Source organism: Symphalangus syndactylus, chromosome 5, assembly GCF_028878055.3.
Source record: "Symphalangus syndactylus isolate Jambi chromosome 5, NHGRI_mSymSyn1-v2.1_pri, whole genome shotgun sequence".
Lineage (NCBI taxonomy): Eukaryota > Metazoa > Chordata > Mammalia > Primates > Hylobatidae > Symphalangus > Symphalangus syndactylus.
The window spans coordinates 134,443,860-134,468,183 of NC_072427.2; the positions used below are offsets into that span (position 1 = coordinate 134,443,860).

The 24,324-nt window shown below is 35.7% G+C and overlaps 1 protein-coding gene across 1 annotated transcript in view; it reads left to right on the top strand.

The window, feature by feature from the left end:
- Window positions 1-24,324, top strand: part of ABCC9 (ATP binding cassette subfamily C member 9) — a 229,140-nt gene that overhangs the window by 144,884 nt on the left and 59,932 nt on the right. The window contains exons 23-28 of the mRNA XM_063639618.1: window positions 3,038-3,110; window positions 6,047-6,152; window positions 14,017-14,055; window positions 15,438-15,539; window positions 17,440-17,524; window positions 18,822-18,902. Coding sequence (XP_063495688.1) covers window positions 3,038-3,110; window positions 6,047-6,152; window positions 14,017-14,055; window positions 15,438-15,539; window positions 17,440-17,524; window positions 18,822-18,902 — 486 coding nt within the window. The remainder of the gene's footprint in view (window positions 1-3,037; window positions 3,111-6,046; window positions 6,153-14,016; window positions 14,056-15,437; window positions 15,540-17,439; window positions 17,525-18,821; window positions 18,903-24,324) is intronic.

Consider the following 24,324-nt stretch of genomic DNA (forward strand, 5'->3'; position numbering starts at 1 on the left):
ATGTACACCGAGCTTGCCTCCATCTTTCCTCTATCACAAACCCTGCTATGATGATCATCATTCTACCTATCCTTACATGATCCTTTGCAAAGACTGATTTACATATTAGCTGATTTTCCAAGTTCAGACATCTAGTTGGGGAAGTCAGGATTTTAACCCTGCTGGTGGGGAATTTAGTGCATTTTGTAAAAGGCGGGAGGGAATGAAAGTGTAAACGGTAGCAGGAGAAATTAACTTTAGCCTTCCTCCTCTTCTATCTTTCTTGTATGGATGTTGTTCCTTCTTTTACTTCAATGTAGCACCAAATCAGAAGGTGACATTGCATTCTTCTAGTTCTTTCCTGCTACTTTCAGACCATAACCTTTCCCTGTCACGCTCATAAAGCTGTGGTATTTTCTACTTGTTCTCACATATATTATCAGAGGACCTCATAATCACTCTTCCACCTTCACTGTAGATGTGAGTATGTTTCCTAGTCCACCGTTCCGTCTTTGTATGTGCCACACATGGTAAGGATTTAAACTTCCAAGGGCACAGTCTATCCAGTATCCCAGCCTGAAAATCCCCTAATCTACTGTCACTCCATTTGTACAACCTCACCTGTATCACTGTGTCACCTTCTCCATAGTATTCAGCAGCCTGGTTATACATGTGTAGAAGGCATGAGATTGGATTGCTGCAGAAAGGTACTAAAGGATTTTTAGCATTCTTCATAATATCACGAATTGAAAGACCCTCCTTTCACTTTCACTCTTTTTAATTTTTCATTTATACCACTGAATAGCCAAAACTCTAAATCAGAATTTCACCACTGTGTGTTCTACCTTGGGTTGAGTCTTTTAGCACTTACAAATTTTTATTTTAATTCATTGATACCACATGTATAATTTAATTTCACACTCATATAATTTGTATTCACACTTGGTCACCACCTGGAACTGCATCCCCTCTATCTTACTCTATTAGACTAGTCAGTCACTGACAACAAAATCCTGGTACCCAAGTTTTCTCTTAAAGAATTTCATGGTCACTGTTTTTTTTAACACCATTGAAACCTTCAATATCCTGAGCCCCTTCTTTTTCTCCCAGTCCTGTAGTACCTTTCTGCAGCAATCCAACATTATGCCTTCTACACATCTATAACAAGGCTGCTGAGTGCAATGGAGAAGGTGACACAATGATACAGGCCAGCATGGCCACAGATTTATTATCTCCAACCTCAGCTGACTCCCCTCCCCCAATAGCTATCTGTCATCCTTTTACATGTCTCTTAGCAGCATTATTTTCCAAACCTACAGTAGCTATGCAGCTGTCACCACTCTATTCCCACCTCCTTCTCTCTCCTTTTGCCTCCTCTTTCTCCAGATCACCTTAGCTCCCAATTTGCTGAGAACATCAACGGTGTCATGTAGGGCCTCTCAGTTTCATGCTGGCCCTTGTCCACAAGCATCTATTTTTGTGCCTCTTTTAGCCTCCTCACCTACCCTAGGAGAGAAAATGGAATCTTCAGCCTCTGAGGCTGTATAATTTCTTTGCATGCCATTTGTCACTTAACCATAATGACAGCCCCAGCCAGCTCTGCCCCAGCTAGCTCTATTCATCATTTCCTCTGACATATTTTATGGTTTTTTGATCTTAGGCCTATTCTCACTATATTTCTTTACCTACAAATGCTTTCATTGACATTCAGTATATTTTACAAAACTAGTTAAAAGGTCTCTTTTTCCAAAAAGTTTTTTTACTCATCCCAGATGTAAATGATTTTCTTTATGAGCTGCTATTGTACTTAGTGTCTGTGTGTCCCATCTATCTGGTACTTAGCCCATAATGTCATGTCTTGTACTCACTTCTTTCCATGGTTTACTTACTCAACTGATTGCAAGCTTCAAGAGAGCAGGGAGACTGCATTATGCCTTCTTTGTAATCTATGCCAGCTTGACACAGTCCCTCACACAGAGTGAGGAAGATCAGCCATATTTATAAAGCAATCAGTAATTCGAATCCAGCCCTTCCATGCGACCCTCCTTCCATGACTAATTTCACACATAACTATGTTATGGATATTACTAAATGTTGTGCCATATATATTACAAGCTAGAGAAAACCTGCATGGACAAATGTAAGCTAGCCTTTTCAAGCAGAGTTTTTCACTCTTTAAGTTATTCATTTTATGAAGAGTTTTTAGGGTTATATGTAGTTGTAATTCAAATATCACAAATCCATTCTGCAAAATTCCTAAACAATAGTGTGCTTAGAAATTTCATTTCTGGTTTTGAAATAAAACATTAGTTTATGAGCAAAGCGTGTCTTCAATTTCTCCTGATTTTTAGGAGCCTTTCCTCCCCTCATCTGTGTCTACTTCATCCTTCTAATTCTTGGGTCCTGTTATTGTTTTATTTCCTATTTTTATAACTGGTAAAACTATTAAGTCCACTTGAAGCTTGTTAAAACAAATAGATTGTGTGGGATGAATAGAAGGTATTGTGATTTTTCCTGATTGTTGGCGTTTATACCACAAGCAATGTTGCCTCACTTCTTTTATTATGCTTTACTCTTTTTTTTTTTTTAACTTCAGTGAATAGTTGGCCTACACAGTTCAGGAAACTCATTAATTACAGAATTTTCCTCCTCAGTTAATGAAGTCATTTTGCTGGAATAATTTGTGGTTATTTCTTTTCTTCATTTTAATCACTAGGATTTGGGGAATTGTCTGGCAGTGAGAAAATAATTAATGTAGAGATTTCATTGGAAAATGTTTGGGATAATTGTCTGTCCATATGTAAACGATCCGGTAATCCCAAATTGTCAGAGATTTTAGCATTCTTCATAATATCGCAAATTGAAAGATCCTCCTTTCAGTTTCATTCTTTTTAATTTTTCATTTACACCGCTAAATAGCCATAACTCTAAATCAGAATTTCACCACTGTGTGTTCTACCTTGGGTTGAGTCTTTTAGCACTTACAAATTTTTATTTTAATTAGAATTGTTCATTGATACCACACATATAATTTAATTTCTATATTTTTATTTTGTAGGTCACAAATGGATACTTTTCATGGGGCAGTGGTTTAGCTACATTATCCAATATAGACATTCGAATTCCAACAGGTAAGAGTCATTTGTTATGCATTTTTGTAATTGTTCATGACCGTAACCATAGTTTTCCAAGATAATTGAGCCTAACAAAAAGATACTTTTTAAAGACATAAATATTATTTATGGTTACCTATTTGCACTATTCTGCTTGCGAGCACTGTGTCACTGTGGGAATGGCTGGAAATGATGAGACCTGCCTTTCACCGTGGAGTCTATACCTTTGGACAATTATTTACTGTTCATTTGCTGATTTGGGCAATTTAAACAGTGGGGTGGTTGATTTCACTTTTTGTTTGAGAAACACTTTAAAGAAAGAGTATATGAGAAACTTATTTTCTGTTTGTGAGAAATACTGATGAAGTTTTCAAGATACTTAAAATTTAAATATCAATAATTATATGTATTTAATATTTTTAAAAAGTTTTATCGAAGTGTAATTGATCCACAAAAATTGCACATATTTAATGCTTACATTTTGATGAATTTGGGCATATGTATATACCTGTGAAAACCATCACCACAATAAAGGTATTCAATATGCAATCGCTACCAAAAATTTCCTTGTGTTCTTCTGTTTTTATTTTATTTTTTTGTGGGAAGAACACTTAACATGAGACTTATTCTCTTGACACATTTTAAAGTACACAGTACTATATTGTTAATTGTACATACTATATTGACCAGCAGATTTCTAGAACTTATTCATCTCACATAACTGAAATTCAATAGTAACTATTAAACAACAATTTCCCATTTTCCCTTTCCCCCAACTCCTGGAACCCACCATTCTATTTTCTGCTTCTGTGAAAAGAAGTGTCTAAAATTTTAACTAAATTAGTTAAAATACCTAAAAGAGTCAAAATTTTAGATACCTCATAGAAGTGGAATCATACAGTAGTATTTCTCCTTCTGTGACTGGCTTATTTCATTCGGCATAATGTCCTCTAGGTTCATCCACGTTGTTGTGAATGGCAGGATTTCCTTCTTTTTGTAACACTGAGTAATATCCCATTTCATGTATATACCACATTTTCTTTATTCATTCATCTGTCAGTGGACATTTGGGTTGTTTCACTACCTTGGCTATTGTGAATGATGCTACAATGAAGATGGGGGAGCAGATATCTCTTCGAGACCCTAATTCTGATTCGCTTGCATAAATACCCAGAAGTGAGATTGCTGGATCATATGGCAATTCTATTTTTAGTTTTTCGAGGAACCTCTATACTGTTTTCCATTGTTGGCTGCGCAATTCTACATTACCAGCAACAGTGTGTAAGGGTTCCAGTTTCTCCACATCCTCACTAACACTTGTTATCTTTCATGTTTTTTTATTACAGCCATCCTAACAGGTGTGAGGTGATATCTCATTATGGTTTTGATTTGCATTTCCCTGATGTTTAGTGTTGTTGAATGCCATTTTATATATACCTGGTGGCCATTTGTATTTCTTATTTGGAGAAATATCTCTATTCAGATTCTTTGCCCATTTTTTAATTGGATTATTTGTTTCGTTTCTGTTTTAGCATTTTTTTGTATTTTATATTTTGGATATTAACCTCTTATCAGATAGATAGTTTGCAAATATTTTCTCTCATCCTGTAGGTCTCCTTTTCATTCTGTTGTTTCCTTTGCTGTGCAGAAGCTCTTTAGTTTGATGTGGTTCTGCTTACCTATTTTTGGTTTTATTGCCTGTGCTTTTGTGTGAAATCCAAGAAATCACTGCCAAGTTCAATGCCAAGAAGTTTTTTCTTTAAGGATTTTTATAGTTTCAGGTCTGACATTTAAGTTTTTAATCCATTTTGAGTTGATTTTTGTGTATGGTGTAGTATAGGCTCCAATTTTATTCTTTTGCATGTAGATATCCAGTTTGTTGAAACCCCTTGCTGAAGATCAGTTGACTGTATATGTATGGGTTTATTTATGGTCTCTCTCTTCTGTTCCATTGATATATGCATCTGTCTTTATGCAAGTACCATACTGTTTTGATTACTGTAGGTTTGTAATATATTTTGCAAGCAAGAAGTGTGATACCTCCAGCTTTGCTCTGCTTTCTTAAGATACCTTTGGCTATTTGGGGTCTACTGTTTCCATATGAATTTTGGAATTGATTTTTCTATTTCTGTAAAAAATGCCATAGGGATTTTGATAAGGATTACATTGAATCTGTAGATTGCTTTGGGTAGTAGGGACATTTTAACAATATTAATTCTTCCAGTCCCTAAGCCCAGATGTCTTTTCTTTTTTTTTGTTTGTGTTAATTTCACCAATGTCATAGTTTTCAGTGTATATGTTTTTCACCCCCTTGGTTAATTTTATTTCCAAGAACTTATATGCTAACAACAAACTATCTCAAATTAAGAAAACAATACTATCCACTATAGCATCAAAAAGAATAAAATATTTAGGAATAAACCCAGTAATTTTTCCTTAAAATGTCTCTATAATTGAATAGAAATATTTTTGACCTGGCCTTATGTTCATTAGATGAAGATTTTTCTATTATAAATGCAAAACAAATTTATAATAGGAAGAGATTTTTCTATTATAAATGCAAAGACACTCTCTTCTTCAAAGAGAAATTGGAGAAAAGAGTTATCCCAATTATTTATTTTAGTCAAAACTGCCCGTTTTATTCTGAATGAATTGAATATTAAAGTTAAAACTAATCTCGATAATCTAGGCAATTATTTCATTACTCTCTTTACTGATATCAGCTATTCTCATAGTTTTAAAAATAATAGATCATTTTATATATATATATATATATATTTTTTTTTTTCCTTTTCCAAAAAGACGTATCAGAGAAAGGGGCTGTTTAGAATACCTTATTGCTAGAGATCAAAACTGGGCCATTGATTGTAAAACATTAGCTTTTCCTAAATGTGTTTTGATGTTATTTCACTAAGAATCCATCTCTCTAGTTATCCTTTGTTTTGCTTTCCTAGGTCAGTTAACCATGATTGTGGGCCAAGTAGGATGTGGGAAGTCCTCTCTTCTCCTTGCCATCCTCGGTGAGATGCAGACATTGGAAGGAAAAGTGCACTGGAGCAAGTATGTATATTTTTAGTTGGCTTCCGTTGCTATGTCATACATCTGATAATCTTGCACGGAGAGAACTTAGACAAGTACATTTACATGTTCTGACTCTGAAGACCACTCAGAAATAAGCACAGCTTTAAAAAAAATTGATGGAAACCTTAAAAGTCATAAATAAAAAGTTACAAAACAATTTATTACAAAGGTTGTTTGTATATAACAATTTATTACAAAGGTTGTTTGTAATATAAACTAGTATATTGCTGAGACAAAAGTAAGGATGGGATTGTAAAGATAGATTTTTAAAGTTAAATGGGTAACACTTAAAGAAATAACTTAAAAGTTTATTCTATAATAAAATAAGTTATGGAAAATGTGCATTATTTATAAAGCTTAAATAGAAACAGTGCCTTCAAGTTTCAATGTTCAGAGAAGAAATATCAAATGATCTTTTCCAAAATCTGTATAAGAAAGTGAAAATCAACTATTTATCCTTATACTTAAACTAGATACTAGAAGTGTCTAGTTGGAGATATGAATAGGTTTGATTAGTGCAATTCTAAAGACATGGAAAAGAAAGTGCATCTTCCAGACATTCTAATGATTGTTTCCAGCATGATGTTTCTTCTAGATATTTGAATGGTGGTCAAAGCACCTTGTGGTAATAAAGTGATTCACAAAATATGTTACATAATTGGTTAATAAAGAGTAAATTATACTTATTTAGTTTGGCCTACTTAGTAGACTCCTCATAAGTAGTTTATGGATAAATTGGCTACAGCTGACCTGAGAAATTAGGCTATAGACCAGTGGTTCTCAAACGGGTGTGATTTTTGCCCCCAGGGACATTTGGCAATGTCTGGAGACATTTTTGGTTTTACACTGAAGCATTGGGTTGCTACTGGCGTGGTGGATAGAGGCCAGGGATGCTGCTAAACATTCTACAGTGCACATGACAGCTCCCATACCAAGGGATTCTCTTGTCCCAAATATCATAATCTTTCATATCATTTTGTACCTACTATCATGAATTCCACTGTGGCTGAGTTTGCTGTTTACATACACAGACATCTCTCAAGAATGAGAAGACTATGGGCCTTTTAAGAGCAGATTCTATTTTAAACTCCAATTAAGAAAAAAATTATTGGTTGTGAAATTCAGACTGAAATTAGTAGAAGTGTAAATCCTGTTTTCAGTGTCATTGGCAAAAGAAGAAGACTGAGAATTGTTGAGTGTACATTTTATCCTTGTTGAGCAAATCTAGCAGATAGTAGCCTTGCAACTGTTTAGTGCATACCCAGCAGAGAGCTCAGTAAAACATTGCTACCTCAGTTTGCTTCATGGCACTAGACAAGGTTTCCCCTGCCACTATCCTCAGGCAGTAGATGGTGTCAGTCACTAACCTCAAGCACTAGATGATGTTCCCCTAGCCACTGTCACTTCTATCTTGAATGAAGAAGTAGATCCCACTGGATTTAATTATATTGTGTAGCTTGTACAACCATAATTAAGTTATTTGGGTTTTGTTTTTATCCTGATTTACCATCATTAAAACAGAGAGAAAGAATGACAGTGACAGAAAAGGCTTGAGATTTTATTTTCATACTACCAGGAAGATCTCCTAATCTGGCCTGCTCCAAGCATAATTTAACTTTCCAGGCCCCAGCTCCACTTGGGCTATATTGATCCCCAGTATTATCATTCATAATTATCATTGTGTTAATGAATAAAGAAATGATGTGAGGATGCAGAAAATATTCTTTATAACCTATTTATTTTCTTGCTTTCCTAAGTATGTATACGATTTATATTGTATCTTATTTCATAAAGTTTTGCATTGTTTTATTTAAAATAACATAGTATAGTAGAGTTTGAAAGATAAAGGTAAAGAAAATTTTTAAATATTGTTTAAATAATCATCTGAAGTTGCAATAGACAGAAATGCATGTACTGAAGTCCTGTATAATTATAAAATATGGGCCACAAATTTTTCTCTGAACTTCATGAAAGCTAGGCAAAGAAGGAAATGTGAGGAAAAAAACAGCAAACATTTACTCAGTAGAGATTGATTTTCTCTTTTTGGAGAGAACTGTGAAAGAAATCTGCCCAGCTGTGGTTTATGCCTGTAATCCCAGCACTTTGGGATGCTGAGAAAGGAGTATCGCTTGAAACCAGCAGTTCGAGACCAGCCTGAGCAACACAGTGAGACCCTATCTGTACAAAAAAATTTAAAAGTAAGCAGGTCATGGTGATGCATGCCTATAGTCCTAGTTACCTGAGAGACTGAGGCAAGAAGATCTCTTGAGCCCAGGAGTTTGAGTCTGTAGTGAGCTGTGAATGTGCCACCACACTCCAGCCTGGGTGACAGAGTGAGACCATTTCTCTTAAAAAAAAAAAAACAAAACTGAAGAAATATCTTGCATATACCTTATAAAAAGTCAATAAAAGGTTAATTCTTAATGTCTTCAATATTCCTAAAATTTATTCAAAAGTAAATTCCATGTACCAATTATTACAAATAAAATTCAGAATATAATACTAGATTATGGATTATATAATAAATGTTATTTGAAGGTTTAGAGGGCATGCAGGAGGGGGTGAAGGATGTGGTATGGGTAGTATCAGAACAACACAGTCTAAGTATGCAGATCTTCAACATCTAGTTTGATCCAGGAATGAAATTAACTACATTTGGAAAAATACATAAATTGTACATCAGTTGGACCATCTTCTGTGTTTAGTATGGAATACAGATATTTTGTTTCTTAGTCCTTTTTTTTTCATTCAATATTTACTGAGTACCTCCTTCATGCCAAACACTGATTTAAGTATCAAGGATATAGGAGTGAACAAGACAAGTCTCTATCTCATGCGGTTACAGTCTAGAACGTGGCCTGTGTATAAGTAATCAACAAGAAAAAGATGTAATATTAGACTTTGATAAATGTTGTGACAATGATAAAACAAGGCAATATAGTAAAGGTACTATACCTGTGAGGTGTGTTTGAGGATCCTAAAAGGGTCTAGAATGACTGCTAAATACTGACTGATGCAGGTGCAAGCTGAGGCTACCTAGAAAAAGAGGAAAGCATTCTGGGTATGCTATGGAGTTGAGATTTTGTTCTAAGTTCAGTGGGAAAATATTGCAGAAGTTTAAGTAGAGGAGTGATTTACATTTTGCGAAGATATGATGTACAATTTGAAAAGATGATTCGGACTTGTGGTGTGAAGAATCAATTACAGAGGCAAGAGGGAAAGTGCGGGAAACCATTTAAGAGTTCATTTCACTAATTCAGATGAGAGACGAAGGTAGTTTGATGTAACATGGTAGCAGTGGAATGAACCAAACTAAATAGATTCAGCATATACTTTGGAGTCAGCCAGCAGGATGAAAGTGTAAGAAGGAAATTGAGATAATTCTGAGTATTTATAAAATTCCTGTAGCCTAAAAATTATCTTTTTATGAGCATTTGCCTTACTAGACAAAAATGCCATCTCTTCATGGCAGAAAGGACTGAAGATTTCTTCAAAAATGTTTAAGTTGGTTCAACACACAAACAAATGAAAATGTAATCTTCTAATAGATTGAATAAGTTAATGCAAATTCTATTTTTATTTAATTAAAAGAATTACTTATCTTTCTTTCATGATATCCTTAATATCTGATCAAACATATTTTAGGATCAGGAATATTCAGAGGATACTGACATTCTTTTAAAGAGTTATTTGTAATTACTCTTTTCATTCCAGAAACAAAAGCTGTATGCCCAGTCCAATAAAGAAAGGCATATAACTATTCATTAAAGCTAAGCTAATTTAGAAATTATTGATATTCATAAGCTGCTGTTGTGTAAATGCTTAGAAGTCCTTTACTTCAACAGACTGAATTGGTTTTTTTTAAAGCTCAAAACAAACCAAAACAATAAACTAAATGATATGGTAAGACACCAAATACTTTGCTATCATTCTTTCACCATTACATGTGTCTCTGATTGCATAACATTTATTTATTTATTTATTGAGACAGAGTCTCACTCTGTTGCCCAGGCTGGAGTGCAGTGGCACGATCTCCGCTCACTGCAAGCTCCACCTCCTGAGTTCAGCCATTCTCCTGCCTCAGCCTCCCGAGTAGCTGGGACTACAGGCGCCCGCCACCACGCCTGGCTAATTTTTTGTATTTTTACTAGAGACGGGGTTTCACCGTGTTAGCCAGGATGTTCTGGATCTCCTGACCTCATAATCCGCCCGCCTCGGCCTCCCAAAGTGCTGGGATTACAGGCATGAGCCACCATGCCGGGCCATAAATTTTATTTTTAAATGTGTCCTCATACACAGGCATGAACAAAATCCAGTAAAGTACTCTGACCTACTGCAGCAGGAAATATTTACTTTGGGCTGGATAAAAGGCATTGTTGTTCATCCAGCACACACCTGTGTGGGTAGAACGTGGAACACACAGACCCCGATAGTTGTTTCCTTGGGAATTGCTTCCTTTGACCTAGTCTGACATATTGTAGACCCAGAAGGGAAAAGATGAGAGAGAGGAGAGAGGAATGAAAAAAATTCTCCAAAATTGTCAGAATGCCAATGTGCACATCAGTCTTGCATCCAAGTGTGCTTCATATTTGTTGAAAAACAAATGTTCTGCCTGACTGAAGTCCTTTCTTGGTTGTCATGGTAAACAATAATGTCTACTGATATCTTAGGAGCTAGAACTAAAATGCCTTATCTGATGAATAGTTTCAGTGAGAGAGTCCAGAATGCTTTTTAATTGTGGTGGTAATGATGTGAGAAACAGCTTGTCATTTATCTTTGTTTTCCTTGTTTTTTTTTTTTCTTTTCCCTCTCACCCATGCCATCAACCATCCTACTCTTCAGGCCCCTTCTGTCCTGACATTCTGTCTCCCGCCATCTTAGTGTAATCAGCTTTGTAACCGTGCTTCAATTATTTTCAGACAAATGGAGGAAATATTCCTTTTCATGTGACTTTGGCTGGCATGAAGGAATGATAAATTAAGTCGGCTTTCCTGGGTCAGATGTAATATATCATGTTTGTGCCAACATCTAGTTTCCCTTCTTCCAAATGTGATTCCTGATTTAAATTTGCAAAAGTCACTCTCCCATTCCATAATATTATTAACCATAATACTTAGAAGTTGCTAATACACTGTATCGACTTTAACTTTTACTCTGGAAGGAAAATACACACAAATTCTACATGGAGAGGTTTTCAGAAGTGAAACTTTATTCTATTTTCTAGAAGGGGGTTTTCTATCTGGCCTCTTCGCATTCTCCTGTTGTCTTGAGTGCTGTTGAGTACCACACTGAATGGTGCAGGATGAGTCTAGGCAGACCTAACTCTACTTCTTTATTTTGGAAAAGAAATTATATAACCTTCCACAATTGAATTTGATTAAACATATTGATATGTGAGAGGGCTGGAATAGGTAGTCTCTGGAAGTTAAGGATTATAACATTATTCATAAAAATGTTAGTGAAATAATGGGTTAATTTGCTCTTGGAAGATGATTACCTACAAATGAGTCTAGATTTACCTCTTTTTTTCTTTCTCTGAAAGAAAAGGAAAATATATATAAATCCTTGAAGGAGAGGTTTTCAGAAGTGAAGATCCCCTATGTGCTGTTTTGCTTTTTTCAGGACCTTACTGCATTAATTAACCCTTTTCTCTTATAAATGTCTTTATTTACTGCTCTTCACACTCCATTATCCCCCACCTGTTTTTTAAATAATGGTCTTGCTTATCTCTCAATCAACTGGAACATTTCTCTTTTTAACGACCTAGTCCACCCACACTTAACCTCTGTTCTTCTCTTTTACTCTGTGCATTGCAACCTGGATGAAAGGCTCTCACCAATGACTGCCTAAGTGCTAGCTCCCAATAATTTGTCCTCAGTCCTACTTCTCCATAGATTTTGAAATTCTTCACCCATCGATGACTCCTTGAAATCAACTTGGCTTCTTGGTTTCCGTGACACTTGCATTTATTAATTTGTTAAAAAATATTTGTTGCACACCATTTATATGCAAATCATTGTATTAGTTCTAAGTTGGGGGAGAAATAAGTGAACAAGAGAAGGCAGGCCCCTATTTTCATGAAGCTTACTGTTTAGCAGGGGAAACCAAGAGGAAGTAAGAAAATAATTTTATAGTTATTTGATTAATGTTTTATAAATACTGGGAAGAAGTACAGTGTTTTATAAGAACGATTATAGGTGACTTGACTGAGTCAAATCTGTGAGATTGGCAAAGGATTTCTTTTATGATCTCCAGTCTTGTTCCCGCTAGTTCATTTGTTACATTCTGTGATCACAGTGATATTTCTAAATTGAACCTGTCTCTCTTGTTTAAACATTTTCAGTAGTTTTACTTTTAGGAAAAGTTCAAGTTCTATAAAATGGTTTATGAGCCCCTTCATTATCTGGCTGTGCTTGCTTTTTTAAGTTCATTGCCATTTACACCTACATTTCAGCCATGTGAATATACATGACTTCTTTGTGTAATCAGGATACCTCATGGCCTTCTAATACATATTTTCTCTGGTCTGAAGTACTCTTGGCTTTTTTTTGTTTCATCTAGCACACTCTTAACTTTCCCTCTGACATCAGCTCTATTGTTTACTCTGATTTGCTAAAGGTGGCTTGGTTCTCTGGTTCTTTGTTTCTCTGTTTTTGGTTCTTGGTTCTTGATCAGTGCCCTAATACCATCTTTTACCCCACCTGTCTTAGCCCTTATTCCCTTATTATGCTCCCAAAAAATGACAGTGGCATGAAAGAAGGAGTGAATCTTTCTTGTTTGCTGTATCTCTAGCATGTGTGGCACTAGGAAGTGATCAAGGCATATTTTTTAACTGATCCTGAATAAACAGAGTCGGAATTTAATCAACCTTTATTGAATAGATTGATGAATTCTAAATCCATATCTCTACCTTGGGCTGACATTCTCAAATGTCCAACAGGTATTTACACATGTCTAATGGGCATTTCCACTTGAATGGCCAGAATACAAATTAACACATTCATTTCTGCCACACACTCACTCTTCCTCCCCTCTTCCCTCTCTTCCTCAAATGAGTTAAAACTAGTGAGGTCACCTATTGGATTTATACCACAGAAAACAAAGTCCAAATTTCTTGGTATCTAAAGCATACTGTGTGGAAAATATTTTTCAGAAAAATGATCATTTCCCTATTTTTTATCAGTAACTTAAATCAGGGAACAATTATTATTGGGAGGAAATTTTGAGTCTGAGATTGCTTTTTTTGCCTCTATCAGCCATCCCAAGATGTCATTAGCAGTGTGCAGTCGTGAAAATGATCTTTAGTGACTCTAAACCAAATATCATTAGGTAGCATAATTAGGTAAATTTTCTCCACAAAAACATACAAGAAAACATACAAAAAATCTTTCATGTTTAGCACCCAAAAAGTATTTCTGCTGCTACCTTAGGGAAGCTAATTTGGAATTTAAATTTATTAAATTCAAATTTTAAAGGTTGGAAGGCCTTGGAAATGCAGAGTCCTTATGAAATGGGAAACTGTATTCTAGAGGGATTCCCCAAGTTTACAGCTGTTTGGAGCCGGGTTGGCAATAGAACCCAGTCATTGTATGAACCAAATTTTTATGACAGAGAGCAGTGCTATCTATGTTTTAGAAGCTTCCTAAGCAATTATTTCCTAGCTGATGAAGACATAAAGAAGAATACTACTTATCTGGTTTGTCTTTGAAATTAATATCAGAAACCATTTGCGAAATGTGCTCTTTAATATGTCCAGTGTATTGAATCTCTTACCTCATGTGTATGCACATTGGTTCTATATTTCTACTTCATAATTAATGAACATTGTTTGCCATACTTGCAGTGTAAATGAATCTGAGCCTTCTTTTGAAGCAACCAGAAGGTATTATTTCTATTTTAACCTGAGTTTAATAAGAATAACTTCCTTCCTCAGACTTTAATCTCTTTAATCTCATTTTGTTTATTCTGATGATGTATAGTTATTGATTAAAGTGTGCTAGCATATTTCCAACAGCAGTGGTTCGCAACCTTGACAAGCTGCTAAAAGAATTAATTTACCAAACAAAGTGGCTCCTTGTGTCAGCTGTTTTCCCCTCACTGAGTCACACGTGTCCCAACTTTGGCTGAAACTCAAACTATCCTCAGTAAACTGGGTTTGGGATTTCATAAAATAAAAATGTAAGAATTAATACATATATTGATTGTGAGTTAAACAGTGATGGGGTCCACCTGTAAGGTAGAGAGGAACAGCCAAGTGCTTTATCTACTTAAAAGGAAAAACAAAAACAAAAACCTTGAAGAGCCGAGTGGGGTGGGGAGGGAAAGCAGACATGTCAGAGGTTGGGAACCATTGTTTTACTGTACATATGATTATCTCAGAGACTGCTAGCATACTATATATTATCATGCCTCCTACACTCCTAAGATGTAATGTTTTAGAAAGATCATTGAACATTTCTAACTACTCTCTTTTTTAACCTTGCTCTCTTTTAACCCTATTTCCTTCATTAGTACTTTACAGATCATGAACTAACTGTGGAAATCTGACTTTTAAACTGACCTGCCCTCCCCATCATTTTCTTCAGCTCACATGTATTTTCCTAACTATTGGAAATTAAAGTCTGATGTATAGACATCTGGTAGAATTTGCAAGTCGAAAGGGGGGAGGGAGTTATTTTTAAAATATAAACTATTTCAATATATTTTGAAATATGCAGTTTTTACATGCATGATTTCAATATTGAAAGCTTCAGGGACTCCTTAAGATATTCTGTGTTTTGAAATATTTACATATTATCTATTGCCACAAAATATGTTAATGTGAATAAGCCACAAAGCCACACAATAATTATAGTACCAATTAACATCTTAAAGTTTGAACGTAGTATTTATAGTTAGTAAAGTGCTATTAGTATAAAGTAAAATCTCTGTAGCTATAATCTTTTAATTATTTTTTTAAAATTATAGTCATTTTAGAAAAGGAAATTTCAATTAGTTGTTTAGAACATAAAACACTTCTTTAGCATACAAAACCAAATTTTATACATGTGACATTTTGATTAAATCCTAATCCCTTTAATTTAGGTGGCATATTTAATCATTTCTTAATAAGGTTAGTGGTCTTTAAATTTTTCTCTTTTAGAAGTTTTCCATTTCTGTATCTGAGATAGTTTACTAACTTTATTTCCCCTATTTATAGTAAAATACATACACGCACAGTACCTTTGCATAATCCTGGTGTTTTTTTTCTTTTTTGTTTTTCAGTAGGAACAGGTACTCTGTGGCATATGCAGCTCAAAAGCCTTGGCTATTAAATGCTACAGTAGAAGAAAATATTACTTTTGGAAGTCCTTTTAACAAACAGAGGTAATTTTGAGCATATAAAATTTAGAACCAAAATGGCAACTCTTTCTGACTCGTGTGTTTGGGAATGAACAATGGTTTCTGGACCCTTTACATCTGGTATTTTCTTTCCTGCTGGCCCCGTTTTCATCCTAATCACCAAGGTCTTTTGAATCATTTCTTTGAGGAGAAGCCTCACTAGAAGTTCCAGCCCATCTTGGACCCTTATTGAGAACAATTTGTACACCAAAACTAAACAGCAATTGAAGTGTGTATGTGCGTGGGGTGGGGAGTGTGAGGGTGAGGATGTATTGCTTAGGTTGTTGGTGAGAAGATAGAGAAGGAAAAATTCAAGTAAATTTCACAAAGGAAGTTTAATTGTGAAAAGAAGAAGAATATAGGACCTGAGGGGTCTGGTGACTGGGAGCAGCCAGAATACACCATCTTTCAAGCATGTTTTAAATACCACCACCACATAAGAAGGTATGACCCTTTCCCTGAGCCACTCTTACAAGTGTGGGTCTTAGGACCATACGCTGGGTCTTGAAAATTAAGGAGAATAAGGTAAGTGGAGAGGCAAGAGGAAGTGGGAGGGAGGAGAAAAGTAGACCATATGAAAGACAAAACCTTTAGGACCCAGGAGCAAACCAGACAGATTCAGGAGGCTGAGACCAGATAGTTGGGGGGCCTAAAAGCCAATTGGCTATAATGATGTGCATTCTATATATACAGATTCACATATGTGCATATACACATGTATATATGGAGACATTTAGGAGTCAGTTGGAGTAATTATCCAGGCATGCAGTGTGTGTTGCCTACACTTAGGAATGACAGTAGAAATGTAAAAGAAGGGATGGTTGAGAAAAAAAGATTGAAGAACAACAATGGACAGATATCAACAGGAAGAAGAAGAAGAGGGAAGAATGAAGAATGACTCTACTATATTAAGATGAACTGATTAAGAAAATAAAATCATTGCCATTTCCCCAAGCATCTTCAATCCCCAGGCTTCCTTGTACTTCCAGTTCATCTGATTTCCAGTCCCAGCCTTATATGAACTTGAGGACTGTCAGTCCTCACTATCTCCCCTGTCTCCTCTCTTCAGCATGCATGACAGTATGGAAGGGCACCCACTCACAACGTCTGCTTTAGCCGTAATGAGCCTCCTGCAGTCTCTTACATTCATCATGAACTTTTTTACTTTCTCAAGTTCCTTAAGCTTCCTTACTCATTTTCTTCCTGAAAACGTACTACTCAACTTTCTGAACACAGTTTAAACTTTGCCTCCTCTGAAACTTCTCAGAATGGCCAGTCATTTCTTCGTCTGTGTTCTAGAAGTGCTTTGTACCCACTGCCACTATAATACCTAACAAAGTAAACTTTCATCGTATGTTTTCGTATCAGTCCTCTGCTCCGTGAACTAGCTTTTTAAGAGTGGGAACCCAGCTGGATGTTGTGGCTCACGCCTGTAATCCTAGCACTTTGAGAGGCTGAGGCAGGCTGATTGCCTGAGCTCAGATGTTCAAAACCACCCTGGGTAACATGGTGAAACCCTGTCTCTACTAAAATACAAAAAAATTAGCTTGGTATGGTGGCGCACATCTGTAATCCCAGCTATTCAGGAGGCTGAGGTGGGAGAATCGCTTGAGCCTGGGTGGCAGAGGTTGCAGTGAACCACGATCGTGCCACTGAACTTCAGCTTGGGTGACAGAGTAAGACTCTGTCTTAAAAAAAAAAAAAAAAAAAGAGTGGGAAGTAGTACTTATTTATCTTTGTATCCAGAAATGTAGAGCAGAGGCTGGCATATAATAAGTGGTTCAGCAAATGTTTTATTTCAGCTTCCAAAGTATTGAATTTGGCACTTAGTTTATGGACAATGTATTAATTGAGATCTAAAAATTCAAAATCATTTCTCCCAAAGGTACAAAGCTGTCACAGATGCCTGTTCTCTTCAGCCAGATATTGACTTATTACCATTTGGAGATCAAACTGAAATTGGAGAGAGGGTGAGCTATATATAGTTTCATTAAGCAATGAACAAAAATCTAGAAAAGGCTTCTGGTTGTCTTTAATCACTAATAGAGAATCATGAAATTTGAGAGCTTAGGAGTTGTAGGTTGTCCCAGTAACAAGTTCCAGAAAACCAAGGACGGGAATCCTTTGATGCCACTCTTTCTTACGTATTAATATTTATTGAGTAATCACTGTATACCTAACATGGTACTAGTCACTTAAGAGTTCTCAAAGAAAAGTGAAACATAGTTCCTGGCTTTGACCAAATGCATTTTTGCTTACGTAGAGCTTGCTGTAATGGGTTTGAAACTTAAGATTGCTTTCCATAACTTATCCCAATCTTGTTGAAAATCTGCTTATTCTTATTAAAGTGCTCTTTTTTCTTTGTGTAACCATGTTTTGCATTGATGTCATATTATGCAGACAAGCTGAAAAATATTTATACTTATAATCTTTAGAACAGCAATGTCTACAATGTTTTGTCCTGGGCACAAACTTTATATGTATTATCTACTTTCACAACAAATCTGTGTTATGGGTGTTATTGTTATCTGCATATGAAGCTACAAAAATCAAGGCTGAGAGAGGTTAAGGAACTTGCACAGTTGCCAAGGTAGTGGTGTAGCCAGGATTAGTCTGGCTCTGTGACCTTTGTTCTTAATGGCTGTTCTTTTTTGCTACATACCGCAGTGTGTATGAGAATGAACTTAAGTTCAGTGAGCCTCAGTTTCCACATGTGTAAAATTAAAACAATACCTACATCTTGGAATTGCTATGAAGAATAAGAGAAATTTAAAAATGTAAAGCCATTTGCACAAGTCTGGCACATACTAAGAAGTCAATTAATACTAGTTTTTTTAAAAAAAATGTGTAACTGGTACTTTATTATGAAAGCATACTCTTGGATAGTACTGTTTCACATAACCCATAATATCAAATTTGAGTTGTATGTTAAGTAAACTACAGACACAACTCAGTAAACAAGAAAAAATCTTGGAATTGCTCGCATTTCCTAGCAAGTGTTTTGGTTATTAACGCTTCTGTACAGCAGAGATCTCTGTTAGAGTGAAAGGAAGATTAACCATATCAGCCTGAAGCCATCTTGATTAATTTGAGAATTGTTGGCCAGTAGGCAGTTTCCATGTTTTCTTACCAATGTTACTACAATTTAATTAACAAGTTACTATCAATTTAAGGTTTTTAAAAAGACATTTGTATTTTAAGGTCATATTACCAAAAGATCATTTACTAATATAAAAAAATGGGTATTTGGGGCTGTCTCTTCTCTAGGGCATCAACCTGAGTGGGGGACAGAGGCAGAGAATCTGTGTGGCACGAGCACTGTATCAAAACACCAACATTGTCTTTTTGGTAAGAATATGGCCTTCCCTTTTATTTCTATTTCATTCTTCCATCTGGACAAATGAGTCTTTAAAAAGGTAAGTCAAGTAACTCAAGGAAAGATGGTTTAACTTGTGAAATCATAAAGTATATAGGGGAAATAAATCCTTGCAGTACAGATCAGTAGATCAATAGAAGAGCAACATATCTTGAGAGTTGGGAGGATCCAGATTGGTGTCCAAGAGACTTAGATGCCCTAAGTTGTTGCTTATCTGAGTTTCTTAACCAGGAAAGGATTTGGATGGTATTGGATGAACGAGGCAGGATCATAAGTCTTCTTATTTATATTTGATGGCAAAGATAAAAAAGCCGGAAAATATACTCTTGGTAGACATAGGGCTAAGTAAGCATATACCCCATTCCAGTGCTGTGCGACTCGGGCTGTGGTTAAGCTTTATCTGTGATGCTCCCTACAACTGTAGAAATCTTGGTTCTGCTCTAGACCTGTGGCATAATCTGTAAAGGTAGAATCTAAAATTTATGTCTTTAAAAACGTCATGAATGATTTTCATGATATCCATCTTGGACTAATAATTTATTTCTACCTGTGGATCTCGAAATAAAATTTGATGGTTATGTTGATTATAATTTTGCTCTATTTTGGTCTCTCCAGCAGGAGGTACCTCAAATAGCTTACAAGTAGACAATGGGGAGATGCTGGCAGAGTATGTAAATGCATCCCTGCCTTCTCCTTCTGCACAATTATTAACCACTTATCAATCTGGTTCCCGGAACATTTTTAGTCTTCACTCCATCTAATCTCTAGAGCCTCTTGAAAAAGTAAGTTGGTTTTGGAGTTTCCCACTGAATTTGGATCTGTCACTGGGGATGGTAGCAGAATTTGGACATACTAATTCATCTCCCTAAGAATACCTATCTCCAAAGTTATTCCCCCCAAAACCTAAAAACACCATGAAAGCCATTGAAGGCTCTAACAGTAGCCTATATAATTGTAAAATTTTTTTTTTTTTTTTGAGATAGATTCTTGCTCTGTTGCCCAGACTGGACTGCAGTGGTGCCATCTCAGCTCACTGCAACCTCCACCTCCCAAGTTCAAGTAATTCTCCCACCTCAGCCTCCTGAGTAGCTGGGATTACAGGTGCATGACACCACACTTGGCTATTTTTTTTATTATTATTTTTAGTAGAGACTGGGTTTCACCATGTTGGTCAGGCTGGTCTCGAACTCCTGACCCCAAGTGATCCGCCCACCTCTGCCTCCCAAAGTGCTGGGATTACAGGTGTGAGCCACCACGTCTGGCCGTAAATTCTTTTTATAATAATGGATGGATCCACAACTAGAAATGACTTCTTGAACCTTGGGATCAATTACTGACTGAACCTGAGGAACTGCCTCAATTGTAGAATCATGGAAATCAAAGAAGTTGTAGGGCTAAATTATTGTCAATTCCCACCCTTTCATTACAGGATGACTTTTAGCATTAACTCTAACAGCTTCTGGATGACTATCCCTGAAGATACATTGCTCACCTTTAAGGCAGCTTTTCCTGGTTGGACAGTGTATAAATTTCCTGTTACTGCTATAAAAAATTGCCATAATTGGTGACTTAATCAATGGAGATTTATTATATTATCTTATAGTTCTATAGATTAGAAGTCCATCAAAGTGTCAGCAGGGCTGTGTTCCCTTCTGGGGAAGGGAACAGTCAATATCCTTGCTTTTTCCAGCGTTTACAAGCTGCCTACATTCTTTGTCTCACGCCTGCCTTCCTCCACCTTTGAAGCCAGCAACATGATGTCTCTCTGACTATTTTTACATAGTCACGTCTTCCTCTCTTCACAGCCGGGAAAGTTTTCTGCTTTTAAGGATGCATATAGTTAGTTTAAGCCTGTCTGGATAGGCTCTTCATCTCAAGATCTTTAGTCTTAATTACATCTGCAAAATCCTGCTGGACATATAAGGTAACACAGTCACAGGTTCTGGGGATTAGGACCTGGGCATCTTTGAGGGCCATTATTCTTTCTACCACAGACAGCTCTTATTATTGGAAAGTTATTATGGTATTGAGATCTGCTTCTGAGTACTATCTGTTCATCAGCCTGCACTCTACTTCTGCAGCAAAATATATATATATATATTTCAACATTCTAATATTAGTGTCATAACTTGTCTAAATTTACATTTCTCTAGGCCAAGCAAGCATAGCGTTTTCAGTTCTTCCACGAATAACATATTTTGTATACCTGATGTATAGTGTTTATATAAGTGTCCCTTTGAAAAATTCTGTGCTAGATGCACACTGATCAGCTCAGATAACCTTCAAACTATTGGATCTTATGATTTTGGTCTTATTACTCCATTGCAACTTATTGAAAAACATTTTAGCAGCAATGGAATGCTGTTGATGTGTTTTAAAAATTCCTCAAAAATAATAATATCTCATATTTCCATTGTTTAAAAATTCACAAGGTACAGTGAATTTGATTCCCATCACAGTGCTGAGAGAGGGTAGATGGTATCCTCAAGCTAAATGGGGAAACTTATCCAAGGACTGATGTCTAGTGAATGACAGAGTTTGTGCTAGAAATGCAGGTCTTTTGAGTATTGGCTTTGTAATCAGCAAATATTCTCTGGTATTTTCTGAAATTATTGCTGTATTTTCCTTTTCTCTCCTTTCCTTTTACCGTTTCTTCTTTACTCACTCACTCCCTGTTATCCTTTCTTTATTCCTCCCTCCCTTTCTTCTTTCCTCCTTTCTATCTACTAAAATTCAGTGAACATCCCCAATGCCATCTGTTGTGCTGGTTTGTAAAGAACATAGAGTTGAGAAAAAGGCATTACTTATATCTTTAAGGATTTTACTTGTACATGTCACTTGAATAGTTTCACATTTTGCTCTAAATAAATTTTTATCATGTTAGCCTTGATGCAGTATAAAAGTTAGATGAAAATGTCTTAATTATGTATCAAAAATATTATTTTTGAAAACTTCATTGCATCTGCAAATGTGCTGTATCAATGAATATATTATTTCCAAAAATACATCCGTACAAAGAATATACTATTTAAGCACATTTATTGAATATGTAAGAGAATATATTAATGAAGACTGTACATACATATATTAGAATAAATAAAATAAGCTTGAAAACAAAGAATTGACCATTCATTGAATTGGCCATTTGGCAAATTGTCTTGCTTTCTTTAAAGGAAGTATTTCCCCATAAACTTATTATATACATTGAATCTGGAGACATGATTCTCAAGCCATTAAGCCTCAATTTTTATTAAGTTGTATAAAAGGTTATATTTGACAAAAAAACACCACAAGTCCCCACCATGAAGCTATGGCATATAAATGATAGTTCTGTGACCTAGGCATGATTCTAAGTACTTTATACACATTAGCTCACTTAATTCTCATAATAACTCTCCTAGGTTTGACATTATTGTTATTACTATTGTTATTGTTATTACTGCTATTCACAGATGAACGTACTGAGGCTTTTGGGGATAATTTATCCAGCATCACACAGATAGTAACCGTGAAGCAGGGATAGAAAGTCAGGTGGCTGGATTCCAGAGCTCGTGTTCTTAGTCACCACACTCTTCCTTATTAAGAGATGCTTGGAAGATGCTAAACTCTCACTGTGATACACTGAAGGGGTAAGCACAATATTAATCCACCATGGCTTTATTTATGAGAAAATAATACTAAAGCAACACTTCTGAAATGATTTATAGACTTTGACTACATAATTTTGTTGCATCTTTGCAGCAATCCAAGGTGCTTTCTGTCAGGCCTCTTTATTATCCCCATTTTACAAATGAAGTGACTGAGTTTGAAACACTGGCCAGCCTCCAAGAGTGGTCATAACTACAATTTGGACCTTTTAATTTAGAGATAATTGACTTTCAATTATGCCTTACTAACTTCTAACATGTAAAATCAGAATTTAGGCTGGGTGCGGTGGCTCACGCCTGTAATCCTAGCACTTTGGGAGGCTGAGGCAGGCAGATCAGTTGAGATCAGGAGTATGAAACCAGCCTGGCCAACATGGTGAAACCCCATCTCTACTAAAAATACAAAAAAATTAGCCTGGCATGGTGGCGTGTGCCTGTAATCCCAGTAAGTCGGGAGGCTGAGGCAGAAGAATTGCTTGAACCCAGGTGGCAGAGGTTGCAGTGAGCTGAGATCATGCCATTGCACTCCAGCCTGGGCGACAGAGCGAGACTCCATCTCAAAATAAATAAATAAATAAATAAATAAATAAATAAATAAATATCAGAATTTTAGGGACAAATTAAATTATTATAAAAATTTATTTTCAATTCATGTCTTATGTTTTCTGTGAAAAATTCCCAGGAAGAATCATTTGGGATAGTTTGGCTTACGTCACAAATTATTCTTGGGGTTTTGATGGAATCAGAAGCAGAAAGTTATTTCAAAAGCAATCAGATTCCCCCTGTGAAAATCATCTGCTTTTCTAAAACCAATAATTTGCTGATATCAAGATTTGCTAAATCTTGATAATTATATGCTTGCTGCATTGTTGGTGATGGAAATGGAGACACTTTTGTCAGTGTAATCCTGATATTTTTCCATTGCTGTGGAGATATCACTTTATATTGGTTCTTTGACTTTCATTTTTAAGTAACTGCAAAGTTACATTATAACTTCTATGTTAAAAGAAATTTCATATATAAGTGGTAGAATTTTCCACCAGTTATCGAAATCTAATCATTTTAAAATTCAAGTAAGAATATTTTTTTCTTGTTATTAAAAGGAGCTAAATGACAAGGAGCTAGTGTCTGTGATGATTTTGAAAAGCAACTCACTGGGCAGTTGAAAGCCAATTCCTGTACAAAGTACTTATTGCAACATTTCAGAAATAATTGAAGTGCATTAAGATGATCCAGAGGGTCTGAAAGATTTGAAATAGCTCCCATGTCATCCAAAGAAATTTCAGGACAATCAAGATAATTGTATCTATTTCTATAAAAGTCATTTGAGGACACTGATTATATCACCCATTTATTCATAATTACAGTATCCAGCAGACTGATTTTTTAAAGGCTCCTATAATTCTTAATTACCTTTTAACGATCAAAATGCTTTGTTAATATTTCTTTTGCATAAGGATTCTCCTAAATGCTTTAATAAGGTCACATTGCTTATAGTTTCTATCTGTGCAGACAAATAGATGGAAAGTTGAAAAATTACTGAGCTAATCATATGACAATCTATAATGATTATACATAAATTTATTCTAACTTCCAAACTTCAGTTTCTCTCTAAATAGCAATTACTTTTGTGTTGTTCATTATTCAGATTATTAAGCAATGCAATCTATCTGTAGAGAGACTATGACTGTGCTCAACTGAGAATTTTGCAGAACTGTAATTTTTAGATATCTCAACATGTAGCCTG